Here is a 17,771-nt window from a genome sequence, read left to right as displayed (position 1 = left end):
AGAGTTGCGCCCTGGGTTGGTTGCAGAAACTCGGTTTTCTTTCGCAGTCGGGCCTTGAGCGAGGCACCCGGCTGAGAGCGGGAACTGTCGCTAGACTTGACGGCGCGGAGGCAGACAAAGCGCCATCCGTCTCCCATCTCTCCTATTCCCCAAATTCCCAGCCGGCCCGGAGTCCCGCCCAGCACATCCAGGTGGGGCAGCCTGAGCCGCCTTGATTGCTGCCACTCAGCAGACGTTTGGGAGACAGGAGCATCGCCAGAAGATCGGGCCAACAAAGGATGCCAGAAGCCGCCCAGCAGCTCTTCCCGCCCCTCGAGCCCCACCTCGCTCTCCCGAAAAGGGCTGCCGAGCGGGTTCGTTTTGGCTGGGCCAGCGGTGCCCACGTCACGGCCCCGCCCTCCAGCGGTGCTGACGTCAAAACCCCTCCCCAGCTGCTTTCCTCCCGCCAGCACCGGAGCCGCATCCTCGCCGCCGCCGCCGCCGCTGCTGCCAACCGCGGCCCACGTGCGTCGTAGCTCCTCTCTCAGCAGCCCTTCTTTGGGACCGGCATCCGACTTTCGAACCAGCAGCCCCGCCGCTAGGATGGCAGCCACGACAGGATCGCTGGAGGCGGTGAAGCGCAAGATCCAGGCGCTGCAGCAAGAAGCCGACGAGGCCGAAGACCGCGCCCAGGTCTTGCAACGCCAGCGCGATCAGGAGCGGGAGCTGCGCGAGAAAGTGAGCCTCGACGGCGGGGGAAAAAAGCCTCGGGGTGGCCTCTCTCCCCGGCCCCCCCCCCCCGCTCTTGCCTCTCCTCTGCTTCCTCGCCTGCCTTCCTCCTCTCTTCCCACATCCCAGACCGTCGCCGCCTGATATGCCTTTTGCCCGTATAAGGCAAGGCTGGAGGACGGGCGGACCGAGGGTGGAGCCAGCCCCGGCTACCGCTTTGCCTTCCACGTCTGCCAGGGCGGCACCGCCGTCTCTTTCTTCCCCCTTTTTCTCCTCCATCGCGGGGTCTGCCCCGCAGCGCTTGGGCTACGAGGCTCTCTTCCCTAGAACTTCCTCCGGCGTTTTGCACCCCCGGATCTCGGCTGGCGAAGCCGAGCGGCAGGAAGCAGCGTCTCCCTGGCTTGGCTTCCCCGGCTCCCGCTAAAATTAATTCATGATCTCGCCTGGCCGGAGGAGAAAAAAATAAATAAATAAAAAGGAAGCTCTGGGCTTGCAATGAATGAATGGTCCGAGCGCACCAGATCTGTCCCCCCCTCCTCCTCCTCTTTCCCTTCCATCGCCATCTCGGATGGGGAGGGGGGCTTAATGCCGACGGATTTTGGGGAGGCCTCCGAAGACAAGGAATTGGACAGCATGCCTGGAGGGGCTCTCCAATGTGGTCTGTTCCTTTTTTCCTCTCTCACCTTCCCTCTTTCCAAACTATAGGAAGCCCAGCTAATGGAAAACAAACAAACAAACAAAAAAACCCTCATCAAAAAGTTAACAATCTCTACGGGGGTCCCTCCGCCCGTCTGCCTCTTTCCTTCTTCATTATCTTCGTCTGATCCGGTCTTAACTTTTCGGTTCCATAGTGGCTTTATCGGAGAGGCGCGGCTCTTCCCAGCCTCTTGCCGGTTCCTTGATCTCCAGTTGGGACATTGGGCCAGATCCGGTGGACTTTATGTAGACTGAGTTTATACTCCAGGAAGGGGGAAAAAAAAAAGATCTGCCTCTCCTTCTCTGAAACTGCTGTCCTTCTCCTCTTTCAACGTCCATTATATGATCCTTTCTGTGCCTGCAAGGTAGGACTTTACTTTTAACCCTCTTTGAGTGTTGAGTCTGCCCAGAAGTTGCTCTCAGGAGGCCTTTGAGAGTCTTTCAAAAGTTGAATTTTGAGAGGGGTGGGGAGGCTGGCAATTCTTTTTTTTATTATTTGTTTTTTTCCCAAAGGGTTTTTCTTTTCTTTTTTTTATGTGCAGTTTTATGTCACTTCAGTTCCCTTCGCTGAGGTTCTAAATAGCCTTTTAATCATTGAGGATTTCTCTCTCTCTCTCTCTGATCCAGGCTGAAGGAGAGGTGGCTGCTCTCAATCGCCGGATCCAGCTGGTGGAAGAAGAGCTGGATCGCGCCCAAGAGCGCCTGGCCACAGCTCTGCAGAAACTAGAGGAGGCGGAGAAAGCAGCTGACGAGAGCGAGAGGTATCTAAAGGCGGATCTGGGCTGAATGGCTGAGGAAGTGCTTAGTCTGGTCTTTGGTAGCAGCTCTTCCAGTCTTCCAGAGTACAGCTAATTCTTTTGTCAATCCCAGGTTCTAAAAATCTTGGTCCTCATTCTGACTACTTTAGATCAGGGATCTCCAACTTTAGATAACCAGTTGGGATCAGCCCTGCCTTATTTCAGTAAAGGACCATGAATTTAAAGTTCCTATAATCAAGGAATTATTTTTTTTTTGTTTACATTTATACCCCGCCCTTCTCCGAAGACTCAGGGCGGCTTACAGTGTATAAGGCAATAGTCTCATTCTATTTGTATATTTTTACAAAGTCAACTTATTGCCCCACCAACAATCTGGGTCCTCATTTTACCTACCTTATAAAGGATGGAAGGCTGAGTCAACAGGTAGTCCTCGACTTACAAGAGTTCATTTAGTGACCAAAGCTACAACGGCACTGTAAAACGTTGACGTAGGACCATTCTTCACACTTACAACCGTTGCAGCATTCCCGACGGTCACCGTGATTTACGTTCGGTTGCTTGACAAACTGACTCACATTTATGATGGTTGCCGTGTCCCAGAATTGTGTTGATCCCCTTTTGTGACTTTCTGACAAGCAAAAGTCAAGATTCACTTAGCAACCATGTTGCTAATTTTAAGACCAGCAGGGATTCATGTAATAAATGCAGGGAGAAAAGTCGGAAAATGGGGCAAAACTCACCAAATTTCCTACTTAGCAACATAAATTTTGGGCTCCATTGTCGTAAGTTGAGGGCTGCCTGTATATTGCCCATGTGTGCTCCCAGCCTTCCTACAAATATTCTGTTAAAATAAGAGACAAAGAATACTGTGGTGAACAGTATAAAGTTAGATGTGCCTTGACATGTTCAGGATCAGGTCATTATTCATTTTACAACTTCCTCCCCCCACCCCTTGATATAGAGTCAGATCGAGAGCCAGTTTGGTGTAGTGGTTAAGGCACAAGGCTTAGAAACCAGGCGCAGTGAATTCTAGCCTTAGGCTCAAAGCCAGCTGGATGATCTTGAGCCAGTCACTTCTCTCTGCCCTATGATGGAGGCAATGGTGAACCACTTTTGAAGAACCTTGCCAAGAAAAGTGCAGGGAATTGTCCTTGCAATCTTGGAGAATCACGTATGATTGAATGGAAGAAAAAAGTTACATGGATGAAGGCAGACCTCTGGCCATTTCCACCCCTGATTCTGTTAGCCTGTTTTGCTTTCTCTTACTATGAGGCTTAAAGTACAGATTGATCATCCGTGAGTTTAATTTTGCATGTGGCCCCTGAATGCTGTGTCCTGTTATTACATGGCTGATAATCAGCAATTTGTCACTGTATTCTAACAGGACAGAGCATTCGGGGGCCGTATACAAAATCTCCCCAAAATTTAAATATCAGAATGTTCTTTTCCCGAAAATCTGGAAAAGCATTAATTCTGAAACTGACAGTCATGCTGATCATTGCCTTCAAAGCCGTGAGACAAATGTGTACCATGAAAATTCGGTTTACTTTAGCTTTAAATAGTTAAAAAAAATATGTGGGCTAAATCAAGAAGATAATGTGTTCATGGAAGTTCAAAGGATCCAAAGTGGCCTAATAAATGTGACTTAACGATAAGGCAGCTTAATGAAATCATCCGAGAATCACTTCCTTGTAAAAGGAAATCAGAGCTAGAGACATTTGTATATTAAGCTACCTTAATCAGCTACACAATCAGCTTTGCTCCTGGTTTAGCAAATCTGTATTCTTGGTCTTAAACAGAGTCGGCTAAAACATCTTAAAAAAAAAAAAAAAGCCTGACAAGTCCTGACAAGAGAGCTGAGGAATGAACAAGAACAAAAGTTTTTTACGCTGTTCGGTTCATTGATTGGGGATGGAAGAGGGCAGCGGATGTTTTGCACACATTCGGTGGTACAGGTAGTCTTCAACTTACAACAGTTCATTTAGTGACTGTTTGACGTTACAATAGCACCGAAAGTGTCTTGTGATTGATTTTCACAGGATCCCCATGATCACGCGATCAGAATTCAACTGTCTCATATTTATGATGGTTGCAGTGTCCCGGGGTCATGTGATCAGCAGTGGGTTTCACATTTCTTTACCACCGGTTCGTCCCCCGCGCATCCGCCCGCTTCATGCATATGTGTATGCAAAGCGGGCGCGGGCGTGCCTTCCGCACCTGTGCCTGGCCTGAAAACGGGCCTAAATAGGACGGCATAGAGCCAAGGCGGGTGGACGGGCCCACCCATGATTTCCGCTACTGGTTCCGGTGAACATGTGCGAACCGGCTGAATACCATCTCTGCATACCCCACTTTTGTGATCTTCCGACAATGGGGAATCCAGTTTCACTCAATAACTGTGTTACTAACTTAACAACTGCAGTATTCACTTAACGTCTGTGGCAAGGAAGTTTGTAAAATAGAGCAAAATTCAATGAAGAGCTGTCTCTCTTAGTGACATAAATTTTGGGCTCAATTGTAGTCATCAGTTGAGGACTACCTGCAATGTACTTGGTTTAAGAATTTTTCAGAAGTTTTCGCAAGGCTAGAAAGTTTATTTAAAATACTGATGCATCTGACCATATTCTAACCTACTCTGGGCAGCTCCCAATAAAAAGATAAAACAGCATACACAATCATCTTAAAACTATAAAACTAAATGGATAAAAACAACGAAAGCCTGGCACCAAGTCAACCTTCTACTGTGCCATTATTCAATCATCTCCCAGGACTTGGAAGGGAAAGCCAGGTCTTCAAAGCTTTACAAAAGTCTAGGAGGGCAGAGCCCTCCTGAACCTCAGGGAGAAAGATGTTCACACTTCCTAACTTCTATTAGAGGACAATATTCAGGGGAAGAGGCTAGGAGCGTGCCCACTTTAACTGCCCTGGTAGAATAGGTAAATGTCTTTAGGGAAAGGTGGTCCCTCAGATGTGGCCCTCTACCACAGGGGCCCCCAATCTTGGCAACTTTAAGACTTGTGGACTTCAGCTTCCAGAATTCCTTAGCCAGCAATTCTGGGAGTTGAAGTCCACAAGTCTTAAAGTTGCCAAGATTGGAGACCCCTGGTATAAATTGCAGGAGATTAGCCACTGGTATGTTCCACTGAAGTATTTCTCAACTTCAGCACATTTAATATGGCTGGACTTCAACTCCCAGAATTCTCCAGGAAGCAGGAGTTAAAGTTTCACAGATTTTTAAGTTGCTGTGGTTGTAAAACGGTGCTCTAATAATACAGCTACAAAGAATGATTAACAACATAAGGAAACCACTCTGACCATGACTCTTTGAAGTTTTTCCTTTTGTTCTGTGGTGTATCTGTTAATCTGTATCTGTGCATTGGGAAACACAATGTGGTTTGTATACATTCTCCTCTAGGCAATGGGATAGGAAGGGCTTACAATGGAGCGAGTGATGACAATCCTAAACTTTGTCCCCTTACCTTTCTCATTGAGATGCATTGGGAAAAATTATTGAGGATTTTTTTCCCCAGACCCCCAGCCTGACCTACTTAGTTTTCAAACTCAGTCTTCCATTTGCCAGCTTCTTCTCCCAACTCCTAATTTAATCCTGGTTTGCTCAGTTTTCAGACAGGTAACTCGCTGGCAGAAAGACAGATAAAGTTCTGGTCTCTTTTCATTTGGATAAAATAAAAAAAAACAGATATCTAGAGATTATATCACAATGGTGGCTATATTAACAGCCACTAGAATTGTAATAATCATGTTTTGAAATGTGTTTGAATATCAGTAGCTCAGATTGGTAGTTAGGCTGTTGGTTTGAGCTCCGAGCTTGGCAATTTGGTTGCAAACATTTCGTCACCATTCAAAGAGACATTGTCAGTGTGTTTGAGTTGTGCTCGTCTAAAGACCTATGTTCTCAAAGATGAGCACAACTCAAAACACACTGAGGATCTCTCCTCGAATGGTGACAAAACGTTTGCAACCCAGTTGCCAAGCTCAAAGCGCAAACCAACAACCATGTTTTGTTGAGCAAATATTTTACTGTCAGTTGATGAGTGAAAAAACTATGAAATATAATCCCAACAAATAATATTACTGCTATAAATTGCTTTGTGTTTAAAAGGATACTAAGGGAAAAAACTAATCTGCTCTTAGTGATTTATTTAAAATTTATTGATCTACTACACTTTTCCTGATATTAAGCTGTGCTGATATGTAAAAGAATAACAGAGTTGGCAGGGAGCTTGGAGGTCTTCTAGTCCAACCCCTTGCTCAAGTGGGAAATGTGAACTTCTCCTAGAATTCAAAGTAAATATTAAGCTGATTGATACATAGCCATAAAAAGTACTGTATAAATATAAAGACAAATGAACACAGTAGTAGATGGCAGAAGCATTGTGCACATCAATACTTATTTAAGTAGAAAAGTCTAAAAAATACCAACAACATGTAATAATAAAACATAGAGGGCTGTAGAGATCCAGGAACCCATTCCTAGAAGATTTGCAGTCAGGATTAAGTTCTATTATACACATAATTATGAAATATGCTTTGCACAGCAAGATCGGTCACATTTTCCCAGTTGTTGAACAGATGTGAAAGTTGCTGTCCATGCAGGACTCTGCTGCCTCATTGGTCTTGATAAACGCTCCAAATATGGATCCCACCAAGACATGTATAACATCTGTAGACAACTTTCCCAGGGGGTTTAAAAGTATTCTTTTGGCTGCTTCCACAGAGGCATGAAGGTCATTGAAAACAGAGCTATGAAGGATGAGGAGAAAATGGAGATTCAAGAGATGCAGCTGAAGGAAGCCAAGCACATTGCTGAAGAAGCTGACCGCAAATATGAGGAGGTGAGGCAGCTATCCTGAGAGAGCGGGGAACATCTGAGAACAGTTTGGGGCAGGGACATGTTCCAGGGCACCTGTCATGCTGCGGGGCAGTTTGAACTTATTTGAAAGCTGGCAAGCACAGTTACCCTAAAGAAACGAGGAAAAGGCTGTAAACTCAAAATGTCATTTGTCACTCCATGTCTCCTAGCCCAGGGGTCTCCAACCTTGGCAACTTTAAGCCTGGGGGACTTCAACTCCCAGAATGCCCCAGCCAGCTTTGCTGGCTGGGGCATTCTGGGAGTTGAAGTCCCCCAGGCTTAAAGTTGCCAAGGTTGGAGACCCCTGTCTTAGCCTATTTTGGTGGAATCACAGCCCAGAGGTAAAGCTCCTGGGTTTTGTTTTTTTTCCCTGCAGGAGGCCTTGGGCTTAGTTCCTAAAGTTTAAAACTGCCTCTGGCAACATGTCTGGGAAATCCTTGCTCTGCTCAAAAGATCTGGAGTAAGAGATAAAACTTGGCTAGACCAGTCACCAAGTGGGCGGGGATTAGGTACTTTCCCAAGAGCCTGAGCTGCAGTTTTCAAAGGTAGTTATAATGAACCAGGTGAGTTTCAATGATGCCCCGAATCTTAGTTTTGTTTTGATTGAATTCCTTTGCTTCTCAGGAGCCTGATTTGCATGTTCTCTTTGGAATGGGCTCCAGTCTATGTTGCAAATTTAGAACTGAACATTTGAAGTTAAAGGATAAGAACAGCCCCGATGGAAGCATTATTTGTCACTCAGTAACCAAACGGACGCGGTGGCTCAGGGGTTAGGATGTTGAGGTTGTCGATCGAAAGGTCAGCAGCTCAGTGGTTCGAATCCCTAGTGCTGCCATGTAACAGGGTGAGCTCCCGTTACTTGTTCCAGCTTCTGCCAACCTAGCAGTTCGAAAGCACCTAAAAAATGCAAGTAGAAAAATAGGGACGACCTTTGGTGGGAAGGTAACAGCGTTCCGTGCGCCTTTGGCATTGAGTCGTGCCGGCCACATGACCACGGAGACGTCTTTGGACAGCGCTGACTCTTTGGCTTTGAAACGGAGATGAGCACCGCCCCCTAGAGTCGGCAACGACTAGCACATATGTGCGAGGGGAACCTTTACCTTTACCTTTAACCAAATGGAATCACTGGCAAAATATCAGGGTGATCAGAGTTTCAGCACTCCAGCTGGACTTCATAATGTTCCAAGGAAGTGCCAATTTTATTTAAGTACCAGTTCGCTATTTTTGGAGTGTAGAGGAGTGCAGATGTTGACCGTAATAAATGCTTTATGTTGGAACTATATTGTTTGGGGCACACAGTGATATATATATATATTAACTTTCTCCAGGTTGCCCGTAAGCTTGTCATTCTGGAGGGAGAACTGGAAAGAGCTGAAGAACGAGCTGAGGTGTCTGAACTGTGAGTTGATCATTGCTTGTCAGAAATCTGATTAAAGCAAGAAACTCATTAGTTACCTGCAGAGTAACTTCTAAAAAGTGCTTGAGGGCATCCAGAATCATCTTTCCCAACCTGTGTTCTCTAGGCGCTTTGCACCTGCTGTAATTTCTGGGCCACTTTTCAAGGGAAACTTCATGTGGAGCATCACAGCTAATAATTAAAACTGTTGGGCACAAGTTGATTGTGCCTCTCACCTGTCTATACACCTGTTGGAGCTCTATTCAGAACATTGCCAGACTTGAGAGTCATGGAGCTATAGGTTTACTTGGTTGTTCTTCAGCCTGTTTGCCCTCATCTAGCCACCTATGGTGTGTGAGGATGGTCTTGGATGTGTGTAACTATACCAGAGAGTCTTGAGTTGTACGTTGGCAACATCTCTCTCTTTCTCTCTGCACTTCTAACCTACCCATTCCTGAAGAACTCTGGTGGCATGCAGCAGTAAGGGGGGAAAAATCATAATAATCTCCCAAATCAGTTATACAAAATGAACATCTCCATACAAGATCAGTGGGAGATAAAGGATTCTTGAAACAATACAGCTTTGACTTCCTTAAGGAGTCCTCACAAGAGGAGGGCTGGATCTATTTCCTTGGTAGAGACTTCTGTAAAGTAGGGATACCACAGAGAAAGGCAATCATACCTTCCACCCTGTGAAGATCACTAGAGGAGAAGAACATTCAACAGGCAGTGTGTCAATCACCAGATGAACAGGTTACATTCCAGTGTCTCCTGGCTTCAAATCCCCTAATAATTTACCAGCTGTTTTATATAGGTGTGAAACTACTATAGACTTACAGTACTTTGCAGTATAATTATTAAACATAGTTCCCCCAGTGCTGAGTACTGAAACTGACTTTTTAGAGCAAAATCACTATCATGATTTTCGGCCGTATTTAATAAGTTTTTTAATTGGGGTTTTAACTTGTATTTATGTATATTTTACGTGGCTGTTAACCGCCCTGAGTCCCTTGGGAGATAGGGCGATATAAAAATATGATTAAATAAATAAATAAATAAATAATGATGTGTCTCATTACAGCCTTAAAGGCCCAAACCAGGAGGCCCTCATGTTTATGGTGTCAAGGGTTGCAGAGAGACCCCCCTCTTCCATTCTCCCATCAGAATGACTGGGGTTGATTCTATCCCCAAAACATTCCAATCAGGACTGGGTTTAGATAATAGCAATAGCATTTAGACTTCACAGTACTTTTCAGCCCCCTCTAAGCAGTTTACAGAGTCAGCATATTGCCCCCAACAATCTGTGTTTTTACTGTCCTTGGAAGGATGGAAGACTGAGTTAACCTTGAGTCCGATCAGGATCGAACTCCAGACTGGGCAGAGTCAGCCTGCAGTACTGTATTCTAACCACTGTGCCACCACAGCTCTTGTTGTTGTTAGTTGCGAAGTCGTGTCTGACGCATCACGACCCATGGAAAATGTTCCTCCAGGCCTTCCTGTCCTCTACCATCCTCTGGAGTCCATTTAAGCTCACACCTACTGCTTCAGTGACTCCATCCAGCCGCCTTGTTCTCTGTCGTCCCCTTCTTCTTTTGCCCTCAATCGTTCCCAGCATTAGGCTCTTCTCCAGTGAGTCCTTCCTTCTCATTAGGTGGCCAAAGTATTTCAGTTTCATCTTTAGGATCTGGCCTTCTGAAGAGCAGTCAGGGTTGATCTTCTCTGGGATTGACCGGTTTGATCGCCTTGCAGTCTTACAAGGGACTCGCAGGAGTCTTCTCCAGCACCAGAGTTCAAAGGCCTCAATTCTTTGGCGCTTAGCCTTTCTTATGGTCCAGCTTTCACAGCCATACATTGCAACTGGGAAAACCATAGCCTTGACTGTACGCACTTCTGTTGGCAGCGTGATGTCTATGCTTTTTAGTACACTGTCTAGATTAGATCTTGTTTTAATGCATGCTGAAATCGCATCTTTTCCCTCAGGACTGGGGGTGGGGTTTTGTTGTTATATGGGAATGATTTTAATTTTCCTCGCACTTCATAGTTTGAAAATGTTTTAGGTTTTCATTATGGGTTGTCTTCTTGAGATGTTTACATGTAAGAATGCTGGATACAAATAAAATAGGTGAAAAAATGGCTCAGTAAAGTAGTTCTTAAAGAGTTTGGAGGGCAGTGATGTTTTCGTTTAAAGAATGGAAGACCGGAAGCTGACAGTGGGTGATTTCTTTTGCTTTGTGTAGGAAATGCAGTGACCTGGAGGAAGAACTCAAAAATGTCACCAACAACCTGAAGTCCCTTGAAGCTCAATCAGAGAAGGTTGGTGGTTCCTAACATTTTAAGAGTCAGGAATTGGGTTTCCGGACTTTTTTTAAAGGTTCAAGTATAGATGGGATGGATAGGCCTCTGCTCTTATAATGAACCATTGAGGTGATTTCCTTTCCCTTTATATTCCACTTTAGCAGCCTGGGGTTTTATTGTCTCTGCTGAGATCTATTAAGAAGGTGAAGCAAAATGGACGGACCCTGTTAATACGCTGATGGATGCACCATTGAAGAATGAAAGCTAGGTTAGGGATAGATAGTCATGAAGAAAATCCAGTTACTGTATTTCCCCGAAAATAAGACCCGGTCTTATTTTCTTTTGGGCTCCAAAATAAACACTAGGGTTTATTTTTGGGGGATGTCTTATTTTTTCCCCCAGGTACTGTAAGAGTACATGGGAGGCCCTGCAAAGTGTGGGGTGGAGCTGCCCCATGTGCCCTGCACTGGCTTACCTTAGGCCCCTCAACAGCCAGGACATCCACATCCCGATACCTCATGGTTGCAGCTCCAGCATATCGTTCAGCCTCCTGCTCCGTTGCAGCCGGTGAGCAAGCAGAAGAAATGGGCTGGCAGCCACGCAAGGTCCTGCTGGACGGGGTTGCCGTCTCTCGACAGGGCAAGGCAGGTGTTGGAGCATGGATGGCCTGGCTGCGGGGGGCTTTGAGGTAAGCTATTGCAGCTCCACCCCTCTGCCTCATCTCGCGGCCACAGCACCAGAACCAACCAAACAGAATGGACTGGCTGTGCAAGCCTTAAGTAGGGCCTCTTTTCGGGATAGGTCTTATTTTTTGGAAAACATGGTAGGTGGTCAGAATAACAAAATAACAGTTGGAAGGGACCTTGGAGGTCTTCTAGTCCAACCCCCTGCTCAGGCAGGAAACCCTATATCATTTCAGACAAATGGTTTCCAAGTCTTCTTAAAACCCTCCAATGATGGAGCATTCACAACTCCTGGAGGCAATTTGTTCCCCTGATTAATTGTTCTAACTGTCAGGAAATTTCTCCTTAGTTCTAGGTTGCTTCTTTCCATGATTAGTTTCCATTCATTGCTTCTTGTCCTACCCTCAGGTGCTTTGGAGAAAAGTTGACCCCCTCTTCTTTGTGGTAGCTGCTTTGTTGTTTAGTTGGTGTCACTACAGGTTGACACCAACTTGATGGCACAACTGATTAGCCTCTAGTGCGGTCTGGTTTTTTTAAGGGAGTTCTATATGCTAGTAAATGAGTAGACATAAAAATACTAAATACCATCTATTGGATGTTCATCTATTGCAAAATACATTAACAGGCCATTGATTTGAAGCTATCACTTCAGGATAATAAAACAGCAGAGATAAATATTTTCCTTGCCCCCCGCCATGCATCATTAGCAGCATCTCACACAAGACTATTTTGATCTTTGTAACCAAACAATCCATCACTTGAAGGATGAGTTGGCAAGTTTTCTATGCAAGGAGGTTTAGTAGAAGCCACCTATAGAGTTTTGAGTGCTGAATCAGATTTAAATCAAGGGTCAGCCATGGAAGCTCACTAGGTCACTGCCTAGTGTCCTTGTGGACTAGTGGAGATACAGTTAGAGAAGAGAGTATTGTATGTATTATGAGCTCTTCTTAGAGCTGGATAGTGTCTAAACCCAGGAGAATGCACTTTAGCAAAAAAAAATTCACCTACTAGAATTATGTCAGTCTTGTCCTAGGAAGCAGCAGGACTGTATTATGGGACACCGATTACAGTGTATCAAGTCAGTGTTTGCTTTTAGGGACCACAGACAAAAATTGAGCCCAAAATTTATATTGCTAAACGAGACATTTGTTAATTGAATTTTTCCTAATTTTACAACCTTTCTTGCCAAAGTTGTTAAGTGAACCGCTGCATTTGTTAAGTTAGTAACATGGTTGTTAAGGAAATGTGGCTTCCCCATTGACATTTGCTTGTCAGAAGATTGCAAAAGGAATCACATGATTCCAGGATATTGCAACTGTCATAAACATGAACCAGTTGCCAACAATCTGAATTTTGATCATGTGACCATGGGGATGCTGCAATGGTCATAAGTGGGCAAATGGTCATAAGTCATTTTTTCCCAGTGCCATTGTAACTTCGAACCATCACTAAATGAACTGTTGTAATTTGAAGACTACCTGTAGATGTTCACCAGGTTGATCAAGGCCCATCAAGTCTTTCAGCAATGTACTTTTTGCCAGTATACAGGTAGTCTTCAACCTACAATCACAGCTGAGCCCAAAATGTCCATTGCTGAGTAAGACACTTGTTAAGTGTCCCATCTTACGACCTTTATTGCCACAGTGGATAACTGCATCATTGCCGTTGTTAGGTTAGGAACACGATTGTTCAGTGAATCCAGCTTCCTTGTTGACTTTTGCTTGTCAGAAGTTTGCAAAAGGTGATCCCATGACCCTGGGACACTGCAAACGTCATAAATATGTGCCGTGTTTTTAGTAATGGTTTAATTCTTCTGTTTTGCTTCTTCGTCTTTAAATAATGTTGCTGACATTTAGTGAGCCAATATGGGTGGTTCAAAGGTCTCGGTAAAAGCGGGAGTTGGTGTCCCTGGTCTTCATCTTAGAGCAGGAGTGTCAAACTCAAGGCCCGCGGGCCAGATCAGGCCTCCTGGAAACAACAAAGGACTGGCCCACGGTGAGCTCCCCGCAAACTCCGTTTTTGGCCATGACAACCTCCTGCAGCCCTCTGCCAGAGAAAATGGAGCTCAGGGGTGCGTGTGGCCCCCCTGAGCTTTATTTTTGCCGGTAGAGGGTTTTAGGAGGCTGTCGTGGCCAAAAGTGGAGCTTGCGAGGGCCGCACCCCCCCTCCCCCCTTAAGCTCCATTTTCACTAGCAGAAGGGTGAAGCCCTGTTATGGCCAAAAACTGAGCTCAGAAGGGCTGCGCAACACACACACACACACACACACACACACACACACACACACACACACCAAAGCTCCATTTTTGCTGGCAGAGGGTTGCAGGAGGCTGTTGCGGCCAAAAATGAAGCTTGGGTGCCTATTTTCACTGGCAGAGCACTCCGGCCACCAAAGGCACCCCCGACACGAGTGACATCAGGCTGGCCATTCCCCCTCCCCACCCCCGCAGGACAAACACAACCCTGATGCAGCCCTCAATGAAATTGAATTTGACACCTCTGTCCTACAGGAAATCCAGTATATAAATAATTAAGAAATGAGATTGTTTCAGTTCCTTTTTTTCTGCAATTCTCCCTCTCCTCTTACAAACAAAATGATTGATGTTAACTTTGTTTTCGTAGTATTCTGAAAAAGAGGACAAGTATGAAGAGGAAATCAAACTTCTGACTGACAAGCTGAAGGAGGTGAGTGAAGCCAGTGATCATGTTGTCTTAGAGTCGGGAGGAGGAAAAATGACATCTGATCACAACCTAGTGCAACCTTTTCATTGCTATAATCTCTGTTCTTAGGCTGAAACACGAGCTGAGTTTGCAGAGAGAACAGTTGCTAAACTGGAAAAGACCATTGATGATTTGGAAGGTATGGGATAAAGCTTTTGAAACTTGGGGTGGAAAACTTTTAATGGGACACTGTTTGCATCATTACATTTCCGTGAATTGGCCTCCAGAACAGGGGTCTCCAACCTTGGCAACTTTAAGACTTGTGGACTTCAACTCCCAGAATTCAACTCTGGGAGTTGAAGTCCACAAGTCTTAAAGTTGCCAAGGTTGCTCTAGAACAGTGATGGTTCTTTTTTGCCATCATGTGCCAAAAGCGGGGTGGGGGTCACATGCATGCGTGCCCACATCCATAATTCAATGCCCCCCGCGCCTCATCCTCTTACATGTGCACGTGACCCCCACTGCGCTCCTCCCGCTTTTGGCACGCGATGGCAAAAAGGTTACCAGTGGGCCCGGTAGGCCTGTTTTTCACTCTCCCCAGGCTCCAGAGGCTTTCTTGAAGCCTGGGGAGGGCGAAAATGGCCTTCCCCACCGCAGGCTCCAAAGGCTTTCTTGGAGCGTGGGGAAGGAGGAAATGGCCTGTTTCCCAGCTTCTGGTGGGTTTGGAAGGCCCGAAAATCAGCTGGCTGGCGCATGCATGAGCGCTGGAGCTGAGCTAGGGCAACATTCATGTGCCCACAGATATGTCTCCGCGTGCCACATGTGGCACACATGCCATAGGTTTGCCATCACAGCTCTTGAAGGCTTTTTCCTGCCCTAGAGTGTTTTATGGCAATCTCGCTCAGTATCTCAGTGCAATTTAACACACCACCTGAGGATAAGAATAACTAAAATTAAACATTTCTCATCTTCATCGTGAATTTGATGGGTTGGTCTTCAGGTGAGCAAAGCTCATTCTTTGCAATTTGCTTAGCTTTTGGATTTTTTTAAAAAAATAATTATTGTAATAATTTAATGAAAAGATCTAAGAGTTCGAAGTAGCATATATAATACTGAATAGGGGAGTGCAAAATGTTTTGAATTAAAATTGTTTTGAAGGCAGAGTACCTTCTGAGGTCAAAACAATGGTCCCAAATTTGAAATATCCTAATTGGGTTACTTGGAAATGTTTTATGCTTCAAACAACCTTCTTTGGGGTCCAGACAAATCCAGGGCGATTATGACAGGCCAGTGTAAGCAGCTCAAATTTAAAGTGTTCTTCACTCTCTGAAAACTGAATGTTTAATCTTTCCAACATTCCCAACTTTCTGTAGCTGAAGTTTTCATTTTCATATTCATCTTGCATTTCTGTGTTTTAACATTCGTTTCTTTCCTTTTCTCTTTCTCTTCCACCTCTTCTTGCTCTGTGGCAACATCTCTCAACTTGCCTATGCACCTGTTACTTCGGCATTTCATCCTGCCTCTCTCGCCACACTTTGCCCTGCAGATGAGCTGTACGCTCAAAAGTTGAAATACAAGGCCATCAGCGAAGAATTGGACCACGCACTCAATGATATGACTTCCTTGTAGTAGTGGGGCTTTCTGTCCTGCTGGGTGTTTCTGCTTAAGCGGCTTCTGCTTTCCTTTTTCTCTGTGTGCTTTCACAAGTCTTTTCCTGTAAAAATTGCACTTTGATTAAATATATATATATATATATATTTCAGGAAGCTTTTTTCATTTGCTGTTTATGAAGTACAAGGCATTTGTTCCTTGTTTCCTGTATAAAATGATAAGTCTGTTTCCTTTGAACACTGAACCAGCTTGAACACTGAACCAGTTTGTACACCAATTCAGCTGAACAGTTCAGAGCTGGAGATTATTTATGTAATTCTCCTGAAAATAAAAATTTCAATTTTCCATTTGGATCTGGAAATCACCCTAACAATGAAATTGGGCCATTTTGTGGGAAATTCAGTCTGGAGTTTTCCTTTTTGGGAGATAATATCTCCAGCTAATTCCTCCTTTGAGCAGCGGGTTGGGCTCTGATGACCTTTGACCAGTGTTACAACTGTGACTCTTAAATCTTTCACCAATTCAATTCCTGTAATAAAGGGTTGTGGCACCTTTGCTCACCCGGACTTCCTGGGTGTTTCTTACTTAAATCTCACCATCCCAGAACAGGTTTCTCTCCTTTAGCTGGCCCTTTGGGATGAATGTATCAAGGACAAGAATAACATTTAAGATCAAGGGAAAAGATGTAATGGAAGGAGTATGGCAGTTTTGAAACAGAGGCAAACTAAAATTGGAACATGAATTGGAATGTGAATTCAGAACCAGTCCTGTTCTTTTGAAATTGTGTTGTTTTTTTCTTAATATTTATTTCCCCCCACTCTCACCAGAAAAAGTTGCCCTAGCGAAAGAAGAGAATTTGACTCTGCACCGAACGCTGGATCAAACCCTGTGTGAACTGGGCAGCATATAAAATCGTGTGGGGAAAGCACCCAGACGTTGAAGGTCAACAAACCCTGACGGTCATGTTTGGATTGGCAGCTTCTTTTTTCCTAAACCCACTTTTGTCTTTTCTTTTCTTTCACATTCTGCAAAGAGCAAATATGGGACCAGATCTTTTCTCCTCCTCCCCCTCCCCCCACTTTTGAAATATTAAGGCTTTAGGCACAAACTGAATTTAGGCTTCTATTCTTACCCTGTCCTATATGACAAGCACATTGTGAAACTGGAAAAGTTGTCTTTTTAATCTTTTTTTTTTTTGTATGTGGATCCTTCCAAGGTGCTAGGCCCCATCCAGTACTGGAAACACACAATCCATACGTATTCTGCAAAAAACTGCTTTTGTTGTTGTTGCTGTTTTGCCAGTAAGGTGCTTTTCATGGCAGTTTGCAGCAGAACACACATTTGCCCTTGTGTGTGGATCTGGGTGAATCCTCTGTGGTAGGATTCTCACGTCCTTGCTTTGATTTAAGCAGTGCCAGGGCAAGTTTTCTGCCTTAGATTCCTGAATGTTACTGTGAACAAGGGAAATTTCCTTGCAAAAATGTAACAAAAGATAACAAATTAGCCTGCACATTCCTTAGGCAGTTTCAAGGCTGGAAATACTTTTCTATCAGTACAACTGGAATAGAGGGAGCTCGGTCCCCACCCTACCTCCAAATCCTTGCAAATTCCCTCCAAAACTCCTCCAGATAGGGAACAGGGGCACAGTAAGGGTAAGGGCAGGGCAAATGGGTTTTAATTCGCATAGCACTGGATTCCACGGTGGGTGCCTTCATTATAAAGGCTGCAACTGTTTTTCTAGTTTATACCACTGCTCCAAATAATGTCCTTTTTTTGGTTCATCTCCTTGAAGATTTCAGATGCAGGGGGAAAAAACCCCCACGTTTTCCTGTTGGTCTACTTCTTTGTGCTCTGATAGGAAAAGAGTTGCTTGTGTGTTTTTTACTTCTGTATTTATTCAATTTTACAAGGTGGGGAAAAATTGCCCAAAAAACACCCAATCTGTATTAAAACTTTCTAAAGCTCCTGTAAGAGAATCCTGTAACACGATTTTTTGATCTAATAATAATTGTTTTTAAAAGTACATATTCCTTCATGTGGCATTCTTAAATAAATACAAAAATGACAGCTGACGATGAAAGCTGTGTTGAT

General features: G+C 44.7%; 1 protein-coding gene across 3 annotated transcripts; it reads left to right on the top strand.

The window, feature by feature from the left end:
* Positions 1–438: 438 nt before the first annotated feature.
* Positions 439–17,703, top strand: TPM4 (tropomyosin 4). 3 transcript variants are annotated; one of them, XM_058163185.1, is made up of 8 exons: positions 439–717; positions 2,032–2,165; positions 6,901–7,018; positions 8,364–8,434; positions 10,669–10,744; positions 14,031–14,093; positions 14,199–14,268; positions 16,508–17,703. In XM_058163185.1, the coding sequence occupies exons 1-8, from the start codon at positions 583–585 to the stop codon at positions 16,588–16,590; spliced, it is 750 nt and encodes a 249-aa protein (XP_058019168.1). In that variant the 5' UTR covers positions 439–582; the 3' UTR covers positions 16,591–17,703. The 3 variants fall into 3 exon arrangements, with proteins under 3 accessions (XP_058019168.1, XP_058019170.1, XP_058019169.1); XM_058163187.1 differs by lacking the exon at positions 16,508–17,703 and adding an exon at positions 15,616–15,713; XM_058163186.1 differs by lacking the exon at positions 439–717 and adding an exon at positions 1,636–1,769.
* The last annotated feature ends 68 nt before the right edge of the window (positions 17,704–17,771 follow it).

Source organism: Ahaetulla prasina, chromosome 1 (assembly GCF_028640845.1).
Source record: "Ahaetulla prasina isolate Xishuangbanna chromosome 1, ASM2864084v1, whole genome shotgun sequence".
NCBI lineage: Eukaryota > Metazoa > Chordata > Lepidosauria > Squamata > Colubridae > Ahaetulla > Ahaetulla prasina.
Note: the sequence above shows the minus strand (reverse complement) of the source record. Positions and strands in the feature narration are given on the sequence as shown.